General features: G+C 42.0%; 1 protein-coding gene across 8 annotated transcripts in view; it reads right to left on the minus strand.

Moving 5' to 3' along the window:
• The window catches only part of EXOC2 (exocyst complex component 2), a 225,168-nt gene that overhangs the window by 76,587 nt on the left and 123,566 nt on the right, over window positions 1-25,015 (minus strand). For all 8 annotated transcript variants that reach the window (XM_049105967.1, XM_049105966.1, XM_049105968.1 and 5 more), the window contains 8 exons: window positions 14,804-14,869; window positions 14,474-14,631; window positions 13,951-14,072; window positions 12,100-12,161; window positions 6,943-7,023; window positions 6,492-6,551; window positions 5,357-5,418; window positions 1,553-1,619 (listed from right to left, as the gene is read on the minus strand). In XM_049105967.1, coding sequence (XP_048961924.1) covers window positions 1,553-1,619; window positions 5,357-5,418; window positions 6,492-6,551; window positions 6,943-7,023; window positions 12,100-12,161; window positions 13,951-14,072; window positions 14,474-14,631; window positions 14,804-14,869 — 678 coding nt within the window. The remainder of the gene's footprint in view (window positions 1-1,552; window positions 1,620-5,356; window positions 5,419-6,491; window positions 6,552-6,942; window positions 7,024-12,099; window positions 12,162-13,950; window positions 14,073-14,473; window positions 14,632-14,803; window positions 14,870-25,015) is intronic.

The following is a 25,015-nucleotide window of genomic DNA, read 5'->3' on the forward strand; positions in this document are numbered from 1 at the left end:
CCGCCCATTGGCAACCCGCTGCTGTTTCTCCTACATCACCCCGAACACCCAGCTGCCAAGCCCAGAGGCGCTAGTCTTCACCTGACCTGACCTGATCCTCTACCAGGCCGTGATACCGTTACATATTCCTTTGTTTAAATGTTCTTTCCCACCTCTCTCAGGAACCCTGCTCCACCTGGATTTTCTTCTCTCTCTGATTATTCTTTTTGGGGAATTTTGAGGCTCCTTCCTTCTGGCCATCCCTTAAATACTAGTATCCCCAGTGAAATTTTAAATATTTGGCCCTCCTCTCATTCTACTAGTATTTTTCCTAGTATGCTCATCCACTCCCAGGCCTTCTATTGCTTTTAAGGTGACCCTTGAACACCACAATGGTTCAAACTGCACTGGTCCACTTACACACAAATTTTTCTTTTCAACAAATACGGTACACTATTATAAATGTATTTTCTCTTATGATTTTAGTAACATTTACTTTCTCTAACTTGCTTTACTGTAATACATACAGCACATCATAATAACGTACAGAATGTGTTAGTTGCCTGTTATCGGTAAGGCTTTCCTTCAACAGAATACTGTTAAGTTACAGGGGAGTCAAAAGTTACACGTGGATTTTCGAGTGAACAGGGCACTGATGCCGCTAACCCCTGCATTCCTCAAGGGTCAACTATATATTACTGATTCGCAAATCTACGTCCACATTTCTTTCCTGGGGTCCTGACTAGTATATCCAATGACCCACTAAGTATCTCTGCTTGAACGTCACTCATTCAATACACCTAACCCCAAACAGAGTTCTTAATCTTTCCTAATATAACAAATTTCTTATTTAGGAATTTGTACTTATAGTATTGTGGGAATGAGATAGGTCATATGTCTTCTTTCTTGAGAGACACACATACATTTATCCGTACACACATGTATGCACACACACACACACACACACACACAACCTTCAAGCAAATGACAAACCAGAGAGACTTTTTTTTTAAGACAGATGGGTCTAAATTTCAAGAGTTGAATATACACATGTAATAAAATGTGTGTGTGAATTATCCCTAAATACACATATATACTAAAAAAAAAAAGATGTAAATGTGCACATATAGTAGGTGGTATGGCTTTGTTTTTGCCACAGAACCTGATGCTCAAATGAGATGCTATTAGGGAACTTACAGAAATAAAGAAAAGCAGAGCTTTTCTGGTTAAAGAAGAAAGATATGGGGAGATGTGCACCTGTCTTCTGCTTCCTCTCCAATTTTCAAACATCCGGGAACCACTAGGGCACCTATTCACACTCACAAACCTGTGAGTAGGATACAAGGAGTAGATGGAACTACTTAAGTTGCAACTTCGGCTAAACAGTTTTTAAGTGTGGAATACATATAAAATTATACGTTTACTAAAATTTTCACAAACTACAGCATAGCTCCAAAGTCCAGGATAGTATACTAAGGCAGTATTACAATAGCAAAGTAATTCAGACTGATTTATAAGTCATTATATAGTTTTAAAATGACATGTTTAGCTTTCTATTTATCATCTTACTTACAGAAGTCAAACTGAAGTCTTCATGGATACTTCCAAACAAATCAGGAGAAGAAACATCAACGGAAAGACTAAATATAGAAGCAAGTAAGAGAAAATTAAAATACTAAAATTAAGAATGTTCTATGTCTATTACAACTCAAAAAAAAAAAAAAAAAGGAATGAACCCTGTGTAAATTTGACTTTAAAACCTTTTGATCAAAAATCACATAACTTTGGTTTTTTATATTTAAAAATTAACAGCAGAAAGTAGACACCATGGGCTATCTATTAATATAAGCCATATATTTGCTTTGGGTCTTCCGAATACTCAAGTAGATTTTTTTTAAATCACCAAAGGGGAAAATACCCGATAATTTAATTTTTAGGCACAGACTCAAATTAATTGAAATGTTTTTGACTCTCAGAATCTCCAAAGGACTTTTTCAAGCTCATTTTCTTATTTTACATCTTATAGGTGAGTAGAGTTAGAAAATTAGTTAATAACCAACAAGTGACCAAAGATAGAAAATTGCAGAAGAGGAAATAGTATAATCTACTGATTAGTTGATATAACAGGATGATAATAAACACTTTAGCAGGAATTCTCTCTCTCTTTTTTTTTAAGATCTTATTTATTTATTCATGAGACACACAGAGAGAGAGGCAGAGACACAGGCAGAGGGAGAAGCAGGCTCCTCGCAGGGAGCCGGATGTCGGACTCGATCCCAGGACCCTGGGGTCACGACCTGAGCTGAAGGCAGATGCTTAACCGCTGAGCCACCCAGGCGTCCCTTAGCAGGAATTCTTTTCCTTAAACCTTACCAATGGATTTTAGAATTCATATGGAACACTAAATAGATGAAAATATCAAATAACATTTTAAAAGAGAATACAAAGATACCAATCTGAACAATAAAAAACTAATGAATATTAAAAAAACACAAAAAGATGTAAGACATGTATGATTGAATGGAACAGGAAAAAAAGTTCAGAAATATATAGAAAACCCCAAAGACTCCACCAAGAAACTACTAGAAATAATAAATGAATTCAGTAAAGTCACAGGATATAAAATCAATGTACAGAAATCTATTGCATTTCTATACAATAATGAAGCAACAGAAAGAGAAATTTAAAAAAAATCCCATTTATAATTGCACCAAAAATAATAAAATACCTATGAATAAACCTAACCAAACAAGTGAAAGATCTATACTCTGAAATCTACAAAAGATAAATGGAAGAAGACAAACAAAAAAACGGAAAGACATTCCATGCTCATGAATTAGAAGAACATTGCTAAAATGTCTATACCACCCGAAGCAAAATATACTTTTAATGCAATCCCTATCAAAATACCAATAGTATTTTTCACAGAACTAGAACAAATAATCCTAAAATTTATATGGAAGCGTAAAGACCCCAAATAGCCAAAGCAATCTTGAAAAAGCAAAGCAAAGCTGGAGGCATCACAGTTCTGGACGTGGATTATATTACAAAGCTGTAGTGTTCTGGACAGTATGGTAGTGGCACAAAAATGGACACATGGATCAATGGAACAAAACAGAAAACCAAGAAATAAACCCGTATTATATGGTGACTTAGTCTTCAATAAAACAGGATAGAATATGCAATGCGCAGAGGACAGTCTCTTCAACAAATGGTGTTGGGGAAACCGGGCAGCAATGTTCAAAAGAAAGAAACGGGACTACTTCATTATACCATAAACAAAAATGAATTCAAAATGCACTAAAGACCTAAATGTGAGACCTGAAATCCTAAGAGTCCTAGTACAGAACACAGGCAGGAACTCCTTTGACACCAGCTGGAGCAATTTTTTCTAGATAACTTCCCTGATGCAAAGGAAACAAAAGCAAAGGTCAACCACTGGGACTACATCGAAATAAAAAGCTTCTGCACAGCGAAGGAAACAATTAGCAAAACTACACGGTACAAGGCAGCCCACGGGACGGGAGAAGATATTTACAAACGACACACCCAATGAAGGGTTCGTATCCAAGACGTACGAAGAACTCCTAACATTCAACACCCAAAGAACAAATAATCCAATTTAAAAATGAGCAGAACACGCGAACAGACACCCGGATGGCCAACGGACACGTGGAGAGATGCTCACCGTCGCTCAGCATCAGGGAACTGCAAATGGAAGCTACGGCGAGGTGCCACCTCACCCCGTCAGCGCGGCTGACACCAACACAGGGAACGCCCGGTGGGACGCCCGGGTGGCTCAGTGGCTGCGCGTGTGCTCAAGAAACCCAGGGTGTCGGCGCGCGTGTGGAGGAAAAGGAACACTCAGGCGGTGTTAGCGGGAACACAGATTGGCACAGCCACTCTGCAGAACCGTGCGGATGTGCCTTAAGGATCCAGCAAGCGCACGGCTGACGTCTTTCCCCAAAGGATACAAAAACGCTGACCATGATGCTTTTATAGCAGCATCTTCAGTAACAGTCAAATTAAGGAAAGAGCCCACGTGTCCATCAACCAATAAGCGGATAATGATGTGGTGTGTGTGTGTGTGTGTGTATATATATGTGGATTATTACTCAGCCACAAAAAAGAGTGAAATCTTGCTATTTGCCACGATGGGGATAAAGCTAGAGAGTGTTATGCTAAGTGAAATAAGTCAGTGAGAAAAAAACAGATACCATATGATTTCACCCATATGGGTAATTCAGGAAACAAAACAAAGGAACAAAGGGAAAAAGAGAAAGAGAGAGAGAGAGAGAGACCAACCAAGAAACAGACTTAACTTCAGAGAACTGACGATTACCGGAGCACAGGGAGTGGGGCTGGGTAACACGGGTGATGGGGATGAAGGAGGGCACCTGTGATGAACACGCACGATGCATGGAGCTGTCGGATCACCGCCCTGCACACTGCACTGTATGTGTGTGTATATATGAAACACTTACGTGGAATTTAAGACAAAATGAAATTAAGAAAAAAGTTCAGAAACACGTAGCCTATGTAATAGAATTAATGGTGTCTGAAACAGAAATGATAAGAAAGCAATATGGGAAGAAAAACGCATTCAATCAACAATATCAGTGGATTGATTAACAATACAAAGTACTGGTGGACTGTGTTAAACATATAAAACCGAATCAATATTTATTAAGTCTCCAAGAGGCAGGAGTATTATATACTGAGAGGCAAAAACCAACACCAAGAAAACCCAAACGTAGAAAACTTCTCAAATTACCCATTATAGACTTAAGAGGCATTTACTTCAGTATTTTCCGTGTCAGAGTATTAACCTTTGGTGCGCAGAAGTGACACGTGCCAAGTATCATTCAGTAACATTCAGATAAGTTACATTACTAAAAGATCCCATCCAACAGTATTATAAAAGAATTACTACCAGAATTTGTAAATATTAAGAATCAAGATGTGTCCTCTGGAGCTCAAATAACAGCCTGACCCAGACTTCATTCTAGTAGAAAGATTAGTCGTTAACAAGAACATTACTAATTCTCTAACATCAGAATTCTAAAGGTCATCAACCAGGAGTTCTATATTTTAATTTTCATTCTTGTTATTCATAAAACTTGTTCCTTTCAATAATTAGTAAGCCAACCAGGTGTTCAGTTTACTCAGCATGTCTCTAGCAACACTAAGATGGGTTCAGAAGGTAAAAAACTATCAAAAAGATCCACGTCAAATACGTAAAAACATAATTAATTCTAATACACACAACCTATCTTATCCGTCTCATTGTCCCAGGATATGAGACTACATGTCAAACATCAGGCTAGATTTTTAATCCTCCTAAATGCATCAGCGAGACTAGGTTCAGTCTACTTACTGTGTAGTATCTACATCTGCATCAGGCTTGGTGCTCAACTGTTCCAGGCAGTATATAAAAATCTATGTCAAAAATAAGAAGTTTCAGTAACATGAACTCTTAGATACTAATCTGTTCGGACATTAAAAATAATTTCCTGGGGCGCGTGGGTGGCTCAGTCAGCAAAGCGTCTGCCTTCGGCCCAGGCCAAGTCCCAGGGTGCGGGGTTCGAACACCGCATCGGGCTCCCTGCTCAGAGGGGGGCCTGCTTCTCCCTCTACCTGCTGCTCTCCCTGCTTGTGCTCTTTCAAATAAATAAATAAAATCTTCAGAAAAAATGACTTTCTGTACATAAACTGTTTTTTTTTTTTTTTTTTTTCTTTTTTAAAGAGAGCATGTGCACATGCACGTGCAGGTGGAGGGGGACGGGGCAGAGGGCGAGAGAGACTCCAGCAGCCTCGACGCCTCGCACCAGAGCCGGACACAGCTCGATCCCACAGCCCTGCGATGGTGATCTGAGCCAAAATCAAGGGCCAGATGCTTGAGCGACTGACACACCCAGGTGCCCCAATAATTTTACATAAATAACCTCCCCCGCAGAAATACATAGAAGTGGCGTGTGAGTACGTGCATGTCCCAGGAGACAGGAGACATATCCTATATGCACGCACTGGGAACTTTACGCCCATGTGCACAACGTGAGCGACAGGACATTAAAATCACCGTGTTCTGATTCAACTATACATTCTTGACTATATTTCGGGAAGACGACCTGCTCCCTCCTTTCAGCCGCTCATCACATGCTCACGTTTGCTCATGTTCCCACAAAGCACCAGGCCTGATCCTAATGGAAGAGCTTCAAGCTCTAGATACGAGGTAAACGACGATCACCTCATTAAATTCGGGCTGCAACAAAAATCCCCGTAAAGTACGGGAGCACCGAAAAAGGGGAAGGACAGCGGGGGGCTGCTAGGACAAGCGGGGATTCATCTTTCCTTCAACTTTGTCTTGTTACCGAACTTGCCATAATGTTACGGACTCGGGCAAGACGAGCAAAGGATGCACGCTCCCCACGTGTCCTCCATCCTCACTAAGAGGCCCTTCGCTGCAACTCGCTTCCCTTCGGGCGTCGGCGCATCGTGCCTCTGCACGTTACCTGCAGGATGTTGATGCTCAGTTGACAGACGTCCTCCTGTGTTCTCGGCTGTTGAAAGACCTGTAGGGAAGAATTTGGGTAGACGTTCTTGGACTCCACTAGGAAAACAGGACTTTTTTAAAATCAAGTTTGACATAAAAAATTCACACGTGGGAAACTGCTTCCAGCGTGGGTGACCTTTGTCTCAAAGGGAGAGGACTAAAGAGCTGCCTGAGAAAGGAGCTGCGAGGAGCTGCTGACAGCGTGCAGGCCGCGACCTCCGGCTGACAAAGCGTTGCAGGCCCGGCTCACGCTGTGACCTCCCTCGGCCTAGCTGGGAACCCGGATGGGAACCCGGGACGGGCAGCCCGCAGCGAGGTGGAGGGCAGCACGCAAACGGCCGAGGGAGACGCTCTCCTGGGCCGAGGACCCGTTTCCCGCTGCGATCCGCGCGTCCCCGACGGCGACTCACACTGGCTTCCCCGGGCTTGCACTCCAGGACACCCTTGAGCGACTGCAGGGAGTGCACGATGCACTGCTCAAACTGGCACGGCTGAGGGAAGAGGAAAGGCACGATGTCAAAATTCAAAAGTAAGCCCCGGTCAGCAGGGCATTTAACAGAAGCGCATTAGGGCCCCAACTCTCTACCGTACGGATTCACTGAAAGGGGAACGGATGCCAACAGTCTCCTGGTCACCAAGACTTACACTTGGCATGTTCTGACTCGACATTTAAGGGTGGACAAATCTGGAGATTCTCAGCTACAGCTACTTAACCTACAACAGAGACCAGCTGTAACTAGAACTTTTCTTCAAAATTCTACTCTTCTGAGACGCAAGTGACCTGATAAAGAGCAGATACAACAAGTTCGTATTTTATTGCTTTGAGAGAGAGAAAGCATGCATGAGCGGGGAGGGGGAAGGGCAGAGAGAGAGAGAGAGAGAGAGAGAGAATCTTTTTCTTTTTTTCTTTTTTTTAAAGATTTTACTTATTTATTCATGAGAGACACACACAGAGAGGCAGAGACCCAGGCAGAGGGAGAAGCAGGATCCCTTTGGGGAGCCCAACGTGTGACTCGATCCTGGGACCCTGGGGTCACTGAGCCACCCAGGTGTCCTGAGAGAGAGAATCTTAATTAAGCAAGCTCTGCGCTCAGCCTGGAGCCCAACGTGGGGCTCGATCTCACGACCCCAAGATCATGACCTGGGCTGAAATCAGGAGTCAGACACCTGACTGACTGAGCCACCCAGGCGCCCCAAGAAAATTTTATTTTTAAACAGTTTAAAGACGAAGCCAATAAGCAAATTTTTTTAAAAAGCAGGTGCCCCATAAACTTCTATTTTCAACACCACTTCCAGGATATATTCTGAGCTCCATCTCCTAGGTCTTCCACATGTCTAGCCCTGTTCAAAGTGTAATATTACTAATAGTGATTCGTGGGACGTCCAGGATTGTCCATGCAAAAGTCATTACAGTCACTTTCCATAGACATTGCCAGAAAATAACCCTCAAAGATCTGTCCGGCAAATGGCACGCGAGGCACTGAATGATGATAACATCTCCGCTCCTACTGTGCTCGAGGCTCCACTGTGCCAGGCGTACTCTAGGTGATGGGGACGGGGAGGCGGGGGCGGGGGGGACAGGCAGTGCTCCTCAAGGGTCTACGAGGGTAGAAGACACAACCACACAAGTCACAGTCAACAAAACTGGGACTTTTTACAAAACAAACACAACAACAACAACAAAAAGAAAAAACCACCCCAGAAATAAATTAATTGCAAACTAAAAAACAAAAAAACAAAAAAAAAAAACAAAAAACACCCAAATAACTAGAATACATGCCATGAAAAACCAAATGGGCACTCAGAGCAAATGACGCTGAAGGAGGGGAACCTGCTGTAGGTAGGACACAGAGGACACCCCCTGGACCTTGCAGGGGAGGGGGAGTGGGGGCTGTGCGGCCAGGCCCCGCAGACCTCGCAGACCTCGGGGAGCAGCCCGGTGGGACGGGCGACAGGGGCACGGGCCCCCACTCTGACGGCTCTGGGCAAAACCCTAGAGTCAGGCGCTCTCCTTACTGCGTGCTTCAGTTCTCAAGACACTGGGGGCAGCAACCGAACAGAAGACACCTGCATAGGATCAGAGGCGCTTTCTCACCAAAAGGACCCCAGAACTCAGGGCAGCTACAGTACCTCCGCATTTAACACTGCGCTCTGAAGCCACCAGAGGGCACCATAGAAACTTCTAAATATCCAGGATGTAAATCAGTAAAATAAGAGCATACAGTATGAAATACCACGTGCACAGAAGCATTTCAGGAGTGGAAACGTCTGCTAGATATCTGACCTTATCCCTCCGCCCTACCGGCCTCAAAAGGTAGGAAAATCCAAGATGTTAAAACAGTAATAGTGAGAATTAAATCCAAAACTCAGCAGTAGGCAATTAGATGTTGATGCTCATATATATGGTTACTTAGATTTCTTGCAATAATATCTCAACTAGATTTTATTAATTTCTTTTTATATCTATATTATACAATAAACAGATAGGGAATATCAGAGAACTCCAGGAGTTTCAGTTAAACTGGGAGTAAATGACAGTGTAAACACCTGCTATTTCTTTTTTCTAAAAGAAACAGTTCTATCTCTGTATATTATCAGTGAAGCATCCAATTTAGCTGATTATAGGAGTTATCACAAATCTTTCCAGCCTTTTTACAGTTCTATTTTTTTTGTTTAGATTTTATTTATTTATTCATGAGAGACAGAGAGGGAGAGAGAGAGACAGAGAGAGAGAGAGACAGAGACAGAGAGAGAGAGGCAGAAACCCAGGCAGAGGGAGAAGCAGGCTCCATGCAGGGAGCCCGATGCAGGACTTGATTCCGGGACCCCGGGGTCACACCCTGGGCCGAAGGTGGCGTTAACCACTGAGCCACCCAGGCATCCGCATTCCCAGTTTTTATGAAAGAAGAAAATTCTCAGTATTGAAAATTCTAAAAAAAAAAACTTAAAAGATTAAAAATTTCAGAAAAAGTAAAATGTATTCCTATTCTAAACAAATGCAATTGGTTCTATGGAGTGTTAAGAAAATATAAATTAGTGGTATATAATAGAATTTGAGACAATTTAAGTCATTGTTCAAAGTTTTAAGAATTTTATAAATGTCAGGTTAAAATACTCAACACCAGATCTCTGACTACGCATTTCTGAAGTGAGGCGCATGAAATAGCTTCAAACATGCTCAGCTTTATCGACACTATTATGCAGCCTTGTCTTGACCAACATCTGGCCCGGAGGTACAATGGCTGACACCAGAAGTGTGACTTTCTGTGAGTCACTCATCCACAAAGTTTAGTCTTGTAGCTTGTATGTGTGACAAACGTGGAAGTATTCCATGGTTAGAGTTTCTTAGTATCACAGTGAAACTTTAAATGGACTGCAAACAAGTCTACAGCAACCATTTGAAGACCTTTTCGGAGGTTTAACTACTCTAATCAGACCACCTGACCTGGGGACGGCAGCTACGGGCCCCGGATGTGCCCTGGAACGCCCGGGACTAGAGGGAGCGGCATCACATGAGCCCTTCTGGGACCCAGGGAGGTGCAGTGGGGCGTCGGGCTGCCCAGCCCCCAGAGCATGCAACTCCTCATCTCCTCGGGGTCGGGAATACAAGCCCCACGTCGGGGGTAGAGATCAAATACACAGACTTAAAAAAAAAAAAAAAAAAAAACCCACAAGATTGCAGGACTATTATGTAACAGGATTATGGACTGAACTGGATTAGGATCCTGAATCTAGTGCAGCACAACTTCCTCTACAACAGCACTGTCCGAAAGGAGTATATAATGTGAGCCACGAACATAAGTCACATTTATAATTTCAGATTTTCTAGTAAACACGTTGAGGAAATTAAAAGAAAAAAATAATTTTAATATAATTCATGTTATGCAATAAGACGAAATACTATTTCGACATGTAATCAATATAAAAAACTGAGATACTTTACATTCTTTGTGTACTGAGTCTTTGGAATCTGGTATGTATTTTACACAAGCCATGTCTCCAATGGCCACTGTACTGAACCATGAAGGTCTACTCCACATCGCCTTTCTCTACGTATTTAGTAGGACAGAATTAGTTATAGGATACTCTGTATTTAATCACAAGTAATTATGAGAAGTAGAATAAGTCAAATGAACAAATTTTTATGAAAAACAAGTCCTTCAAAATATCATTATAATAGATTTACTAAAAATACAAATTTCCCTAATGTCAAACATGATATAATTCACAAAAATCTGTAAGTACGGACCGCTGTTCTAAACCATATTGTCATTTAATGTAAGGTACATTTTGGTGTATTTAAGAGGAAGAGGAGAAAAGCATTTCAACTTGGGAAAAATTCCCCAGCTCCCACAGTAAGACTGCCAATAAGAAGCATAGCAATTTAAAAAAAAAAAAAAAATCAGCAATTTGAGGAAATGAAGAAATACTACATGAGATCATCGCATCTCAACAACCTCATCCACCACTATCTTGTAAATCTGGGCAAGTCAAAACCATTCTATTCTAGTTTCCTCATCAACTATGTAGGCAGAAACCTAATTGCCTCCCCTAGATTTATCTTTTCCATTTTTCTTACTAATGTAAAACAGGAACTTTTTGGGCTTAACAATGTGCTATCTGCTAAAAAATTGCATTTTTCCAGCCTCCACTGCCACCAGGGCTGGGCATGTGAATCAATTCTAGCCAAGCAGATGTAGGAAGGATTATGAGCTGCGTGTGGCTCCTGAGAAAGTGCTGGACTTTGCCACGACGGGACTGAGGCCATGGTGGCTGGAGCGACAGTGGCCGCCTTGTGACAGGAGGACATCTGCAGACAGAGGCCACGATAAGGGTCGCAAAGAAGCAAGTCAGAAAGAGCCCTGTGTGCTGACTGTATGACTCCGCTGCCACACCAGTCCTAATTTCTTTAATGTTAGAGAAAAAGGAAATACCCATCTCATCTAAAGGCCCTGGATGTTTTAGCAGCTGAATGTCAATTTAACTGGCTCACCTACCCACAGGACCATTGTGGGAATCCAGGAGGCAAATGTGAAAACACGGTAGATCGTGAAAACTATTTTCAAAAATATTTTGAAAATCTAAAAGTCCCATCTGAACGGATGCTGACCCTAAAATGAATCCACCATGTTCGTGATCGCCTGCCTGACCGACGTATATATCTGGAGAAGTTTGCTTTTGTTGTGTATTTATTTTGTTTTGGCTTAGGGGCCAGCACTAGTATTTTTTTCTATTCTGTTTTTCTAAAAAAAAATTCGAGTTACTGGGTAACTTACAATGAAGCACAATCTATTTTAAAATGTCATGCAAACAAACAATAGTGACATGATGAAGAAAGAGCACTCGAAAAGAGATCCACTGTTTTTACTAATTTTTAGATATTTGTGGTTAGTGGTGAGCACAAATGACTCTGAAAAGGAAAATTTTAAGAAATTTATTTTTCTATCTTCAGGAGTGATTTAGAATTACAATATAAAGAATATATGCTCCTTATTAATAAAGAAAATCACTTATTTTGAATACAATACATACTAATGATTAAATCTTTGAAAATAATTTGAACTTACAAGAGAAGTCAGTCCTTCATTATCGACAATCCAGTCCTCCTTTTCAGCTAACCTCTTTATTTCTAAGGGGAAATAAGCACACAAGTATTTTTTATTATAATAATCTCACTGAACTTTATAGAAATAAAAATCTATAAAGGTCATGGTTTTTCATTGTTTTATACGGGTTTGTAAAAAATGAAAAGTAGGTAATAGGTATACAACATAATTCTGGTACATGCAAGGATTTAAATGTGTATTGTTTTCGGGATTTTTTAATAAAACATTAATGTAAATAAACTTAGCCCATTTTGGAGACTCTAGGCTAGGCTTAATGACAACTTTAGACAATGGTTTATTACTTACTCAAAGCACTTTTGATTATATTCAACGTGTATAAAATAAAGCTTTAATTTTTTTCTTAAAATATCTGATTAAAAAAATTATATTAGGGCAGCCCCAGTGGCGCAGTGGTTTAGCGCCGCCTGCAGCCCAGGGCGTGATCCTGGAGACCCTGGATCGAGTCCCACATCAGGCTCCCTGCATGGAGCCTGCTTCTCCCTCTGCCTGTGTCTCTGCCTCTCTCTCTCTCTGTCTCTCATGAATAAATAAATAAAATCTTAAAAAAAAAATTTATATTGTTTTAGTCCTATGCACTTCTGATGATTGGTAAAGGAATGCTACCTTTCCAAACCATTTTTCAGGCTGTTTCAGGTTCCTGATGGGAGGGAGCAGGTGAATTCAGAGGACATTGCTATTTCTCACCTGGATTCCATTCTCTTTCTGTTGACACGGTATATTTAGTCACCAATTCTGTATAGAGATGTGACCTTCTTAAAAGATTTTATTTATTTGATTTTTTTTTAAAGATGCTTTTCTTTTTTAAAGGTCCCCAAGATGGGACCTTCCAACTTAAAACTCCTGGTGACAGTTAGTTACTGCTTATGTTGTTTATAATGATGTTCTTGATTGTCTTTGAAAATACTTAATATCCAAAAGAGTGCTTTATACAGATAACCTTGCTTTTTATGATTTTATGTACAAAATCATGAAAATTCTAAAAGGTATTAAGAAAACAAGCATAATTTCTAGTATATAGAAAACCATTTTAGTCTTTCTTCTGATTTTACATTGATATTTCTAAATATTTAAAATGTACATACATAGTTTCAAAACTGGGACCATACTTTATATACATTTTATTCTAGACCTTTTCTTTTTTTTTTTAAGATTTTATTTATTTATTCATGAAAGACACACAGAGAGAGGCAGAGACACAGGCAGAGAGAGAAGCAGGCTCAGGGAGCCCAATGTGGGACTCACTGGGGCTGCCCTATACTAGGCCTTTTCTACTTGATATTCGCCATAAGGATGTTCTTAAGTCCTGAAATATTTTTAAGGATTTAATATCCATTTAATTTATATCTATCTTAATTTGTACATGGCTTGGTATCTCAAGTAAATAGATTTGATAAGATATTCAAAGAAGGAAAAAAATTCCGGCAGCCCCGGTGGCTCAGCAGTTTAGCGCCACCTTCACCCAGGGCGTGACCCTGGGGTCCTGGGATCAAGTCCCACATCGGGCTCCCTGCATGGAGCCTGCTTCTCCCTCTGCCTGGGTCTCTGCCTCTCTCTCTCTCTCTCTCTCTCTCTCTCTGTGTGTGTGTGTGTGTGTCTCTCATGAAGGAATAAATAAAATCTTAAAAAAAAAAAAAAGGAAACAATTCTATTGAGCAGCTACTGGTGATCTAAAATATTCGAATTTCCATAAAAAGTAATGATCTCATTTTCAAGAATTAGAAACCAAAAAGAGGAGGTGGCATATTCAGATAATTGATGTCTAGCAAATGTCACCAATTTTTCTTAACCTACCTTCTGCTGTGTGTTGCAATGTGACCATCACACAACGTACTCGGAGATCCAGAATGAGATCCTGGATGGTCTGTAGCATGTCGTTAGGAATTTCAAGGGCAGTCAACGATTCGTAAGTATGTCTGTGAAAGAGACATGACAAAACAAAAGCAAGCAGAGTTGGATCCTGAAGCAAGTCCTGTGAGTAGTCTGGCCAACCCATAATGATGCGTATGGAAGTTCAAAGCTGTAACACTATATTGAAAGCAAGGGGAAAGTAAGAGCATAAAGGGAATTAAAATACAACAGTGATGCTAAATTAAATAGAAAAGATGCACATCCAATATTCTTATCCAACACAAGCACCAGGAAGGTTTAGGGGCTTTACGATACAGAGGAAATACCAGAGTCAAAAGGACAGAGTAAAATTCTTTGTTGAATATGTTAAAAAATCATATCCCAAACTGAATGTTCTTTTTTTTTTTTTTTCCCCAAAAAGACAAAAAGAATTTACCCCATTTCAGAAGAATGTGTCCATATTTACCTTATGGTCTGAATGACATGAGCAAGCCACTGTCCTGAGAGCTCCGACTTCACCTCCCAGCCTCCGTACTGCCTCACTCCACACTCTGGGATGCTGAGTGGGAGCAGGGCTCCACGGATCAACTTCACAAGACACTGCATTACTTCCTGAATCATTTTCTAGACAATGATGAAAGTAAAACTGCATTAAAAGTCATTAACTTGATTAAATCAACTAAAGGAATCTGTCTGAACCATGAAGCACAGTTTAAATGTAGATAAAGTTTTCTAGTAACTCTGGTTGAGAAAACCTTCTCCTATGAAAAAGCCTAAGTACGAATCCTTAACTTACCTTAAAATCATTTTGTCTTTGCCTTACATTCTTTGATCTTTCAATCTGGCCTGATTTCTCCGCAGTCTTAAAAATTAAAAAAGCAAAATAAAATATATTAGTTGTCTTCAGAAATAATTTATAAAAACAAACGCCTTAGCAGTTGTATACAAAGAGAGCGTGAGATATGGTTGTGACTTGATCGAAAGGAATATTCAAGACATAATCTAAGTTTCTGACTTAAAAGCAGACTTGAGGGGCACCTGGGAGGCTCGGTTGGTCAAGCATCTGCCTTCAGCTCACGTTACGATCCCAGCGTCCTGAGATGGAGCCCCCTGAGGGCGTCCGGCTCAGCAGACGGCCTGCCTCTCCCTCTCTGCCTACTTGTCCTCCCTCTCTCTCTTTCAAATAAAAAAAAGTCTTTAAAAAAATAAAAACAGATGTAATTAGAAAAACCGTCCTATTCCAACAAGAGGTTATTCTTCCTAAAAACTTTAAGTACAATTTCCGTAAATAAACTTAAGCATTAAGTTGAATTTACCTTTTTTGTAGGTGAATTTCATGTGCCATGTTCATCAATAATCACATATGGTTAAACCTAAATTGTACCCATGATAACATTCTCAATACTATTTCTCATTAGTGTAGAAATAAATGGAAGAGTAAACTCTGGATTAATGTCTAGAAATCTTAAGATATCCATTACCTTTAAATTTTTTTTTTTTTTACATTTCAAAATGGAGAATTTATTTAGCCAGATTTTTTTAGACCTGATGCATAGCAAATGAATAACAAAAGGAAAAAAAGTGAAGTATCTTTCCATAATAAATCCTGAGTAAAAATCAAAAGTATAAACAGGTCAGAGCTAAATGACAAGGAGATCATGACCTATAGGTGCTTTGGCAATATGCAGGAGAAATCCAGAGCCTTAAAAACATTTATCTATTTATTTATTTTTGATTTTTATTTATTTATTTTTTTAAAATATTTATTTATTTATGAGAGAGAGAGAGAGGCAGAGACACAGGCAGAGGGAGAAGCAGGCTCCATGCAGGGAGCCCGACGCGGGACTCGATCCTGGGTCTCCAGGATCGTGCCCTGGGCCAAAGGCAGGAGCTAAACCGCTGAGCCACCCAGGGATCCCCTGATTTTTTTTTTTTTTAATTCAATTTGCCACCACCCAGTGCTCATCCCATCCTTTAAACATTTATACATAAACATTATATTTGGCATTTTATTTTTAAAAAATTATAAATCCCTCTTCTTTGGGGGATTTTATAGTCTAATTTAGAGAGAATATAATCTAGAATTCTAGGATTAGACTTTTATCTGTTTACTACTAGCCATATTTTCCTTTGATACTGCTTTCTCCTTAACGTAATACATGGAGGGCTACGTTGATTAAAAAAGAAAGCTATTCAGCTGGATTTCAGTTAATGTTTTATTCCCGAGTTTTCTAACTTGATATTACCATATAAAATGCCAAAGAAGAGTAAGCTAGGAAAACTTTCCAAATAAATAAATAATAACAAAATGGTACAATGCAAAAGAAAAAGTTCTGATACCTCCTAAAAGTAATGCAAAATACTCCTTTAAAGTTAAAGTGCTTCTGTATTATTGGTTAGAGACACATCAAGAGAACTTTCAAGTTAAGAACAGTTGTATCATAAATGATTATGATATTGACTTCAAGTCAACTCTGAAATACAAATAATATTATACATATTTTTGGTAAAAGCTAGAGAAAAAGGGTATAGAGTTCATTATGATGATGAGCATTCCCAACATGAATGAGCAAATGAAGGGTAAGGATTGCTGAACGTTTTCAACAAAAACATGAGCCATACCTGATGAGAATTGTCAACATACACATACATACATCCCTCAGGCTCTAATTTACATTTATTTTAGAATTTTATATTAAACTATATAGCTTTTATCATCTTTGTAGAAATGCACTTCTACTTTTAAAGAATCCAAGTTTAATTTTCGAAAAAAACTAAACCCAAAATTCACCTCAGTAATAAGCAGATTCCTAAATTCATTAGGCAAATACTCAAAATTCTTTATGCACCAGGTTTTCACTGAGAAGCTGATGTTTTCATCCCTTTACTTTTAAGACAAATGAGAAGCACCTGACCCGTTTTAAGGCCACCGTGAGGCGCGACTCCAGGGCCAGTCCGTCAGGAGCACAGCCAGCAGGATGCTGCGCTCACCTGGGCTCACCTGGGCTCACCTGGGCGAGCAATCACAGCGCCTGGACAACGGGAGGAGGAGCATGAACGCAGGCTGCCCGAGCTGACCGGCCTGGCAACCGTGCGGGCGGCGTCTGGGTGAGAAAGGGGAGATGCCAAGTGACGCCCAGCTGGGTGTTAGCCTACTTCCTGTTCTGTCAAAGCGTGATGCTCTGATTCAAAGTAACACCATGGGCTGTCGAGGCCTCGGCGCAGGGAAGCCAGTGAGGGCTTCAGGCTTTCAGGAGGTGATAAACGAACTACTCTCTAAATACGGCAGCAGTTTGACAGCTCTTCGTCTTGGGCACTTTTTTCCTCTTTTACTAATTTATGCTCAAGGCTTCAGATACCATTCCTACCTAGTGCCTTCCTGTTCTGGATCCTGCACTCAGTATCAACATGGGGTCCCCCTCGAAACAAGGCGTTCTCCAGACACCAGCTGGATGTCCTACTGGCCCACGGACTCGGACACAGTCTCCCTGGATGTCACATCAGATCCCACAAGGTGAAGGCTCAGCCCTACAAGACTGGCACTCCCCAACACACAGTTGGATGCCAATCTCAAGACCAGGTTGTCACCTGTGCTTCTGACGGGAGGTTCCTAGGACTCCCTGCTCAGGTTCAGTTAACCCGTGAGAACAGCTCTCAGAACCAGGAAATGTGTTTGCTCACCAGATTACCAGTTTATTAAAAAAAAGGATAGAACTCAGAAATGGCCAGGTGGATGAGGTGCATGGGACAAGGTAGGGGAGAAGGGTGCAGAGCTTCCAGGCCCTCTTTCTCTCCAGGCAAGTCACTCGCCCTCAACCTCCACACATTCACCCCCCGGAAGTTCTCTGAACCGTGTCCTTCGGGTTTTTATGGGAGCTTCACTACACAGGCATGATTACATCGCTGGCACCTGACTCGGCCTCCAGCCCCATTCTGCTCCCTAGAGGCTGAGGGTTGAGACTGAAAACTCCAACCCTCTAGTCACATGGCTGGGGCTCCAAGCAACCAGCACCCCCATCCTGAGGTGGGGACAAAACACCCTTCCCACTCCTTGCTTAAGGAAATTCCCAGGGTTTCAGGGGCTCTGGGCCAGAAACCAGAAGACAACGATATATATCTCTTATTATGAATCACAATGTCATATTTCCAAATTTATAGCTCCAGTCTAAATCTTTCCTCCGAAGCCCAAATTTGACTTTCAGATTGCCTACTTCATGTCTCTTCTTGCATAACCCACGGGAATCTCAAATCCAATACATCAAAAGTAGGGAACTGTTATTTCCCTCCACGCATGTCCTTCAAGTCTTCCTGACTTGGCGAATGGCGTACCGACTCACTGGGAGTCCATTTGGTAGCTCGGTGTTAATTCTTGTCCTCGTCTTACTCGTCTGATCCATCAACACTACTTCTAAAATACAAATGAAATCTATCATTTTGTCTCTAATTCCACTAACAAGACCTTAATCCAAACACCATCATTTCCTACCCAGTTTTAATAGTTTACTCAATCTGACTTTTTGTTCCCCGCCAATTCATTATTGAACAGGTAACCAGAGTGGTCTTTTTAAAACCAAAACTCTGATCAGTTAGAGCCTATGCGTGTCTTCCCACCATACCTGGAAGACAAACTCCTCCCCCAGGCCTGTAACAGAGCCCCGTCGGTCGGTTCCTGCTTGCTCCTCTAGTCTCACCCCCTAACCCCACTGCTCAGGAGTCTCTGACTGTTGCGACCTTCTTTCTGTTTTTCAAATACGCCAAGCTCCTCTCCTTGGCTTTGCAATGTGCTATTGCCTCTTCCTAATACGTTCTTCTCCCTGATTCTTTGTGGGGCTGATTCCTTCTCATGCTTTGGGTTTTCATTTCAGTGTCATCTTCTCAGAGAGATCCTCCCTGACTTCCAACCCACTACTGATATTCTTTCTCCTAAAACCCTATTTGTTTCCTTTTGATAGCTGTTATCAAATTCCGGGTAATTTTTTTAAAATTTATTTTGGTTCTACCTCTCCAGGAAGGGAGAGGTCATATTTATCTTGGTCACTACCTGGTGTGTCTATAGATCTCAAAATTTTTGTGTGTGTTTTATGTGTATGTGTGTAGACACATGGATCGGTACCTGCCACACAGAGCGTTCAGGATATTCAAGAAATACGTGGTGAATGAAAGATCACCTGGGGTTAGGGTTCTTTAGGGCCCCCCGGGATCTATTTCAGAAAACATGAAACAGAAAACGGCTCAGAATACCACTAGGTTAATCTGAAGGTCTTCTGGGTCTCCACGTGGCTAACTGGCCCTTTGGAGGAGACCTCCCAGGCATAATCCTAGTACATATTCCTGAAGAGTCCAACAGACTCACTACTTCTCCTGGAGATTTAAGACATCAACAAAGGGGAGAAGCAGAGGTTTTACGGATTTCCTGTGAACGCTGGGGGTTGGGAGGACTCCTGTAGGGGTGGAATTCAGAGGCTGCCGAGGAGCCCAGCACCTACAGTGATAGGAAGAGGCCCAGGATGACACTGGAATCCTAAACTGCAAAATCTAAGTTAAGGGCCTTGAGACGGTTAATTCTACGTGGTACCTTGAGTGGGCCACAGGATGCTCCGATATTTGTTTGACATTATTCTGGTCTGTCTGCGAGAGCGTTTTTGGATAGGATTACCATTTGGGCTGGTAGACCAAGGAAAGCGGACTACCCTCCTTAATGAGGGTGGAGCCCATCCAATGGGAGGCCTGGATACGACAAAGAGGCTGACCCTCCTGCAGGTCAGAGGGACCTCCTCCTGCTAACTGCCTCGAGTGGGGACACTGAACTGAAACACTGCTACTTCCTGGGTCCCGAGCCTCTGGGCTTCCAGGCTAGAACCACACAAAGGGCAATTCCCGAGTTTCCAGCTTGATGACTGCAGGTCACGGGACTCGCTAACCTCTACAGTCACATAGGCCAGTTCCTTATGGTAAATCTCTCTCTTTATAAACACGGTTGGAAACAGAATCAACATCCTATTGGCTCTATTTCTCTGAACCCTGACTAACACAGGGCTGGGTCCGTGTGCTGTGCACAAGGGATGCAGTGCTAAGAACAAAGGCATGATTTGTCTCAAAAGTGAGTCAAGCCAGTGTAAAACTCTAAGTATGCTGATATCAGATGGTGCTTTTCTAATTGTATCTGTCATAGTACCTAGGACGACTCTGCATAGTAGGCTTGTTTAATGGGCTAGTTATTTCATAGTTCTTTGTTCTGTGAAATATTTTTAAATCAAAGAGTGAAGGTCAATTTTTTAAAAACATCACTTCTAAATTAAAACTGAATTCTGCCCACTAAACAGGTGCTAATGAACAGATGATGACGTTTACTAGACAAAATAAATTTGTAAACTTCAAGAATTGGTTTCCAAATATATAGAGAGTGGAGGGGGCAGGAATCAGTTATAAGGCACACCTCCTGAAATTATTAATTAAAAAACAGTTACTTATCAACATATTGACCTATATAAGATTTGTCTTCTTTTAAAAGGAAATCTAATTTTGGAACGTAAAGTACATCTTAATTTACATACTCTGAGTTATTATGCAACTTTTAAAGATTAGTAATCACACAAATGTTTATAAAAATTATTTGGATGTGTTAACAGTTTTCACTCCAAATTATACTATATTTAAAATATATCTGAAGATGAGATCTCAGCCTACTATTAACCATTTCGTTAACTAAAAACCTTAACTCTTTCCTGCACACACAGACCAAAACTACTTTGTGGTAAGACCAACGGCTAGATTTCACTGTTTTGATTCACATGTTACTTCACATGGGCATGACTGGTTTGAAGAACTATTTTTTAAACTGTTGGAAACTCCATCTAAATCTTTAACGGATGGGCTCTTAATAAAATAGTTCCATAACTAGAAAAAAATTTTCAAGTAAATTCTGTTTGAATATTACAGAGCTTTCTTATACGAGTTTAAGTACCAACTATCAAAAGCCTTGGAACTCTTCCGAGTTTTTAATTAGTTTCTGGATTTCACTAACAGCTCGACACGTTCCTGACCCTCCAGTCCCTTCTACGACCCTTCAGTGTCTTTCTGGCTTTTCTATAGAGGGTAAATAGTTTAAAAAACACGCCCAAATCCATATAGTGGATTACACTCTGTTATTGCCATAAACTCTTAAAAGCTCACAAATACAGATGGGTAGAAACACCACAGGCATATCCAACTCTGTACAACTAATGCTTCCCTAAAATACCTCAGACCAAAAACTTAGGAATTTTACAAAGTCTAAAAAGACGCGCGGCAAGGCACCCACTACCTTGTGCAACGAATCTGAAGGAAGGAACACTGACTAAGAACGAAGAAGTAGGTTAAAATCCTCTTCCTAAGGTACTGATTCCTTCGATGAGCCGATCCATCTAGACACTATTCAACAATCCTCTATTTCTTGATGCTGCTACGCTTTGTTCCCTGACCGCCTATTATGTGCCAGGCCAATGAGGTTTTAAACACTGGAATGAGTATTTCTTCCAAATAATAAGAGCATTTCACAGACATTAACTCGTTTAATTCTCAAACGTGACCGGTGCCACCAGGCAGAGAGAAGTAAAGTCATCCGCCTCAGGTCACAGCCAGTAAGTGAGATATGTTGGATGTTTTTATTAAAACGTTAGTGTTCTGTAAAAAGGGCCAGGAAACACGACAATTTCATATGAAATCACTTCTATAAAAATACTTAGTGCTCCACCACACAGGGAAGTGGCGAGGACACCTCCCCAGAGCCATGAGCTGGGAAGCGAGAGGGGCTGGTTGTTGGGTTTCCGGCCCAGTGGGCTCAGAGGCTGGAGCTGCCCAGGCCGGCGAGCCTGGCTAAGACAGAGGCGTGCGGAGAGGCGCCTCCTGGGGCTCGGAGCCACGGCACCCCTGCCCTCCCCCACGCCTCCTCATGAGGTGGAAAACCCGGACCCTGGCCGGGAGCCTGCTTTGCTCCGAATCCCAGCGCCCTGCGCTCGAGCACGACTGTCCTCGGTCAAACCTGCGCTGTCCCCGCGCCCCAGCTCGGGCCCTTGCAGCTCGGCTCTTGCAAGTCGGCGGGCTGCGCCGGGACGCCCCAGAGCGCACGGCCTGTCCGGGCAGGCAGGCACCTGGGAGACACGCGGAGTGGAAACGGCGATGGCACGAGGGGGCATCATCCACTGTCCTGGGGGTAGTGCCCCGAGAGCCGCAGGCCCAGGACACCTGTCCAGGCGCCACCCCCGGCCCCCAGCACGAGCCAGCTTCAGTGAGGGGCGCGGCGCCACCCTGGCCGTGCTCGGCTGCTCCCGCTCTGCTCGGGCAAACGTGCCCAAGGACCAGCGCAGTGGGCCCTTCCCCCAAGACCAGCACAAGGCCCGGGCTCCGCACGCTCCCGCCGTTCAATGAACAGACCAGAGCGCACCTGGGTAAAGCCTGCGATCCTGTGGCCAACGTCCAAGCCGCCCCGCCGCAGGCAGGGCAAACTGCAGAGGACCGGCCTGAGGCACACGCGCCGCGTACACCAGACACTTCCTAAAGCGCCAGGCCCTGGACGCCGCAGGGCCTCTTCTTCAGAAAGCTCTCAGAAGCAGGAAACATTACAAGATTTTCTAATACAGAAGAAGAGAGAGATCCAGACAACACACAAAGACAGAGGAATTCATCCCAAAAGAAAGAACAAGAAAAGGTCACGGGCAGGGATCTAATCCAAAGAGATATCGGTGTATTCCAGGTGAGAATTTAAATCAACAGTCATTAAAAAATCAAATAAATAAAAATAAAGCAACAGTCATAAAGATGATTGCTGGGCTTGAGAAAATCATGGAAGGTATCAGGGAGACTCGAACCACAGAGATAAAAGAGTTAACAATCGATCAGTCACAAATGAAAAATGCAATAACTGAGATTCAAAACAGACTGGATATAATGACCACGAGGGTAGAAGAAGCAGAGGAACGAGTAAGTAATATAGAAAATGCTGCCATGGAAAATAAGCAAAAAAAAAAAGGGTGGGGGGAACATTATGGATCACGAGAGTAGACTTAGGGAACTTAGTGAATGAATCAAACATTAAAACATTTGTCACAGAGGAGTCCCAAAGAAGAGAGAGAAAAAGTGGGCAGAAGGTTTATATGAAGAAATAATAGCTGAAAACTTCTCTAATCTAGGGAAGGACACAGACATCAAAATTCAGGAGGCTCAGAGACCTCCCATCAAAATCAACAAGAGCAGGCCAACACCAAGATATACTGCAGTTAGATCTGCACAATATAGTGAGGGAGAAAGACTCCTGAAAGCAGCCAGACAAGGGCAGTCCCTAACTTACAAGAGAAGACCCGTAAGGGGAGCTGCAGATCTCTTCCCAACACTTGGCAAGCCAGATGCGAGTGGCAGGATTTACTCAACGTGCTGAGTGGGAAAAAACACTGTACCCAGCAGGGCTATCTCTTAGAGTAGAAGGAGAGATAAAGAGTTTCCCAGACAAACAAAAACAGAAGGACTGCAGGATCAGTAAAGCAGCCCTACAAGAAATATTAAAGGGCACTTGTTGAGTAGGGGAAAAAAAAAAAAGACCAAAAGTGACAAAGACTAAAACGGAACACAGAAAGTCTCCAGAAAAAAAAAAAAATGATAAAACAGATATAAAACTATGGCGCTGTATATATATCAATAATAATCTTGAACGTAAATGGATGAAATGCTCCGATCAAAACACAAAGGATGTCAGAATAAAAAAATAACAAGACCCATCTACCTGCTGCTTAACCATATGATCTTTTCGATAGACGTAGAAAAAGCATTTGACAAAGTACAACATCCGTTCACGATAAAAGCCCTCAACAAAGTAAGTTCAGAAGGAACGTACCTCAACATAATAAAGGCCACAAACAGAAAACCCACAACTAATATCACCCTCAAGGGGGAAGCCCGGAGAGCTTCCCTCCATGGGCATGGACACGACAGGGAGGTCTGCTCTCACCCCTGCTGCCTAACATGGTACTGGAAGTGCAGCCTCAGCAGTCAGGTAATCAAAATAAATAAACGGCATCCAAATTGGTAAGGAAGAGGTCAAACATTCACTATCTGCGGGTGACAGGATACTCGACAGAGAAAACCCAAGACTTCACTAAAAACTTGCTAGGGATGATAGATGGACTCGGTAAAGTCACAGGATACAAAAGTGTCATAGAGGTCTGTTGCGTTTCTATACACCGCTAATGAGGCAGCAGGAAGAGAAATCAAGGAATTAATTCCATTTACAATTATAACAAAAGCCGTAAGATATCTAGGAATAAAATCTAACCAAAGAGGTAAAACATCTATATTTTGGGGCAGCCGGGTGGCTGAGCAGTTAGTGCTGCCTTCAGCCCAGGGCGTGACGCCGGGGTCCCGGGATCGAGTCCCACGTCATGCTCCCTGCATGGAGCCTGCTTCTCCCTCTGCCTGTGTCTCTGCCTCTCTCTCTCTCTCATTCTGTGTCTCTCATGAATAAATAAATAAAATCTTAAAAAACAAACAAACATCTATACTCTGAAAACTACAAAACACCTGTGAAGAAATTAAAGATGACAGCAAGAAATGGGAAAACATTCCGTGCTCACGGACTGCAGAGGCAGCGTTGTTAAAATGGCTCTACTGCTCAGAGCAATCTACACAGTTAACGTGACCCTCATCAAAATACCACAGCACTTTCCACAAGAGCTAGAACAATCTTAAAATTTGTATGGAACCAGAAAAGCTCCCAAATAGCCAAAGCAATTACTCTTTATATATATATATATTTTAATTTATTCATGAGACCCAGAGAGAGGCAGAGACACAGGCAGAGGGAGAAGCAGGCTCCATGCAGGGAGCCCGATGTGGGACTCGATCTGGGGATCCCGGGGTCACGCCCTGGGTTGAAGGCAGGCACCTGACCACCGTGAGCTCTTTTTCTTTTTTTTTTTTTTTTAATTATTGTATTTGTTTATTTGAGGGAGAGAGACAGAGAGTGTGACTGCAGGGAGGG

Source organism: Canis lupus, chromosome 35, assembly GCF_003254725.2.
Source record: "Canis lupus dingo isolate Sandy chromosome 35, ASM325472v2, whole genome shotgun sequence".
Lineage (NCBI taxonomy): Eukaryota > Metazoa > Chordata > Mammalia > Carnivora > Canidae > Canis > Canis lupus.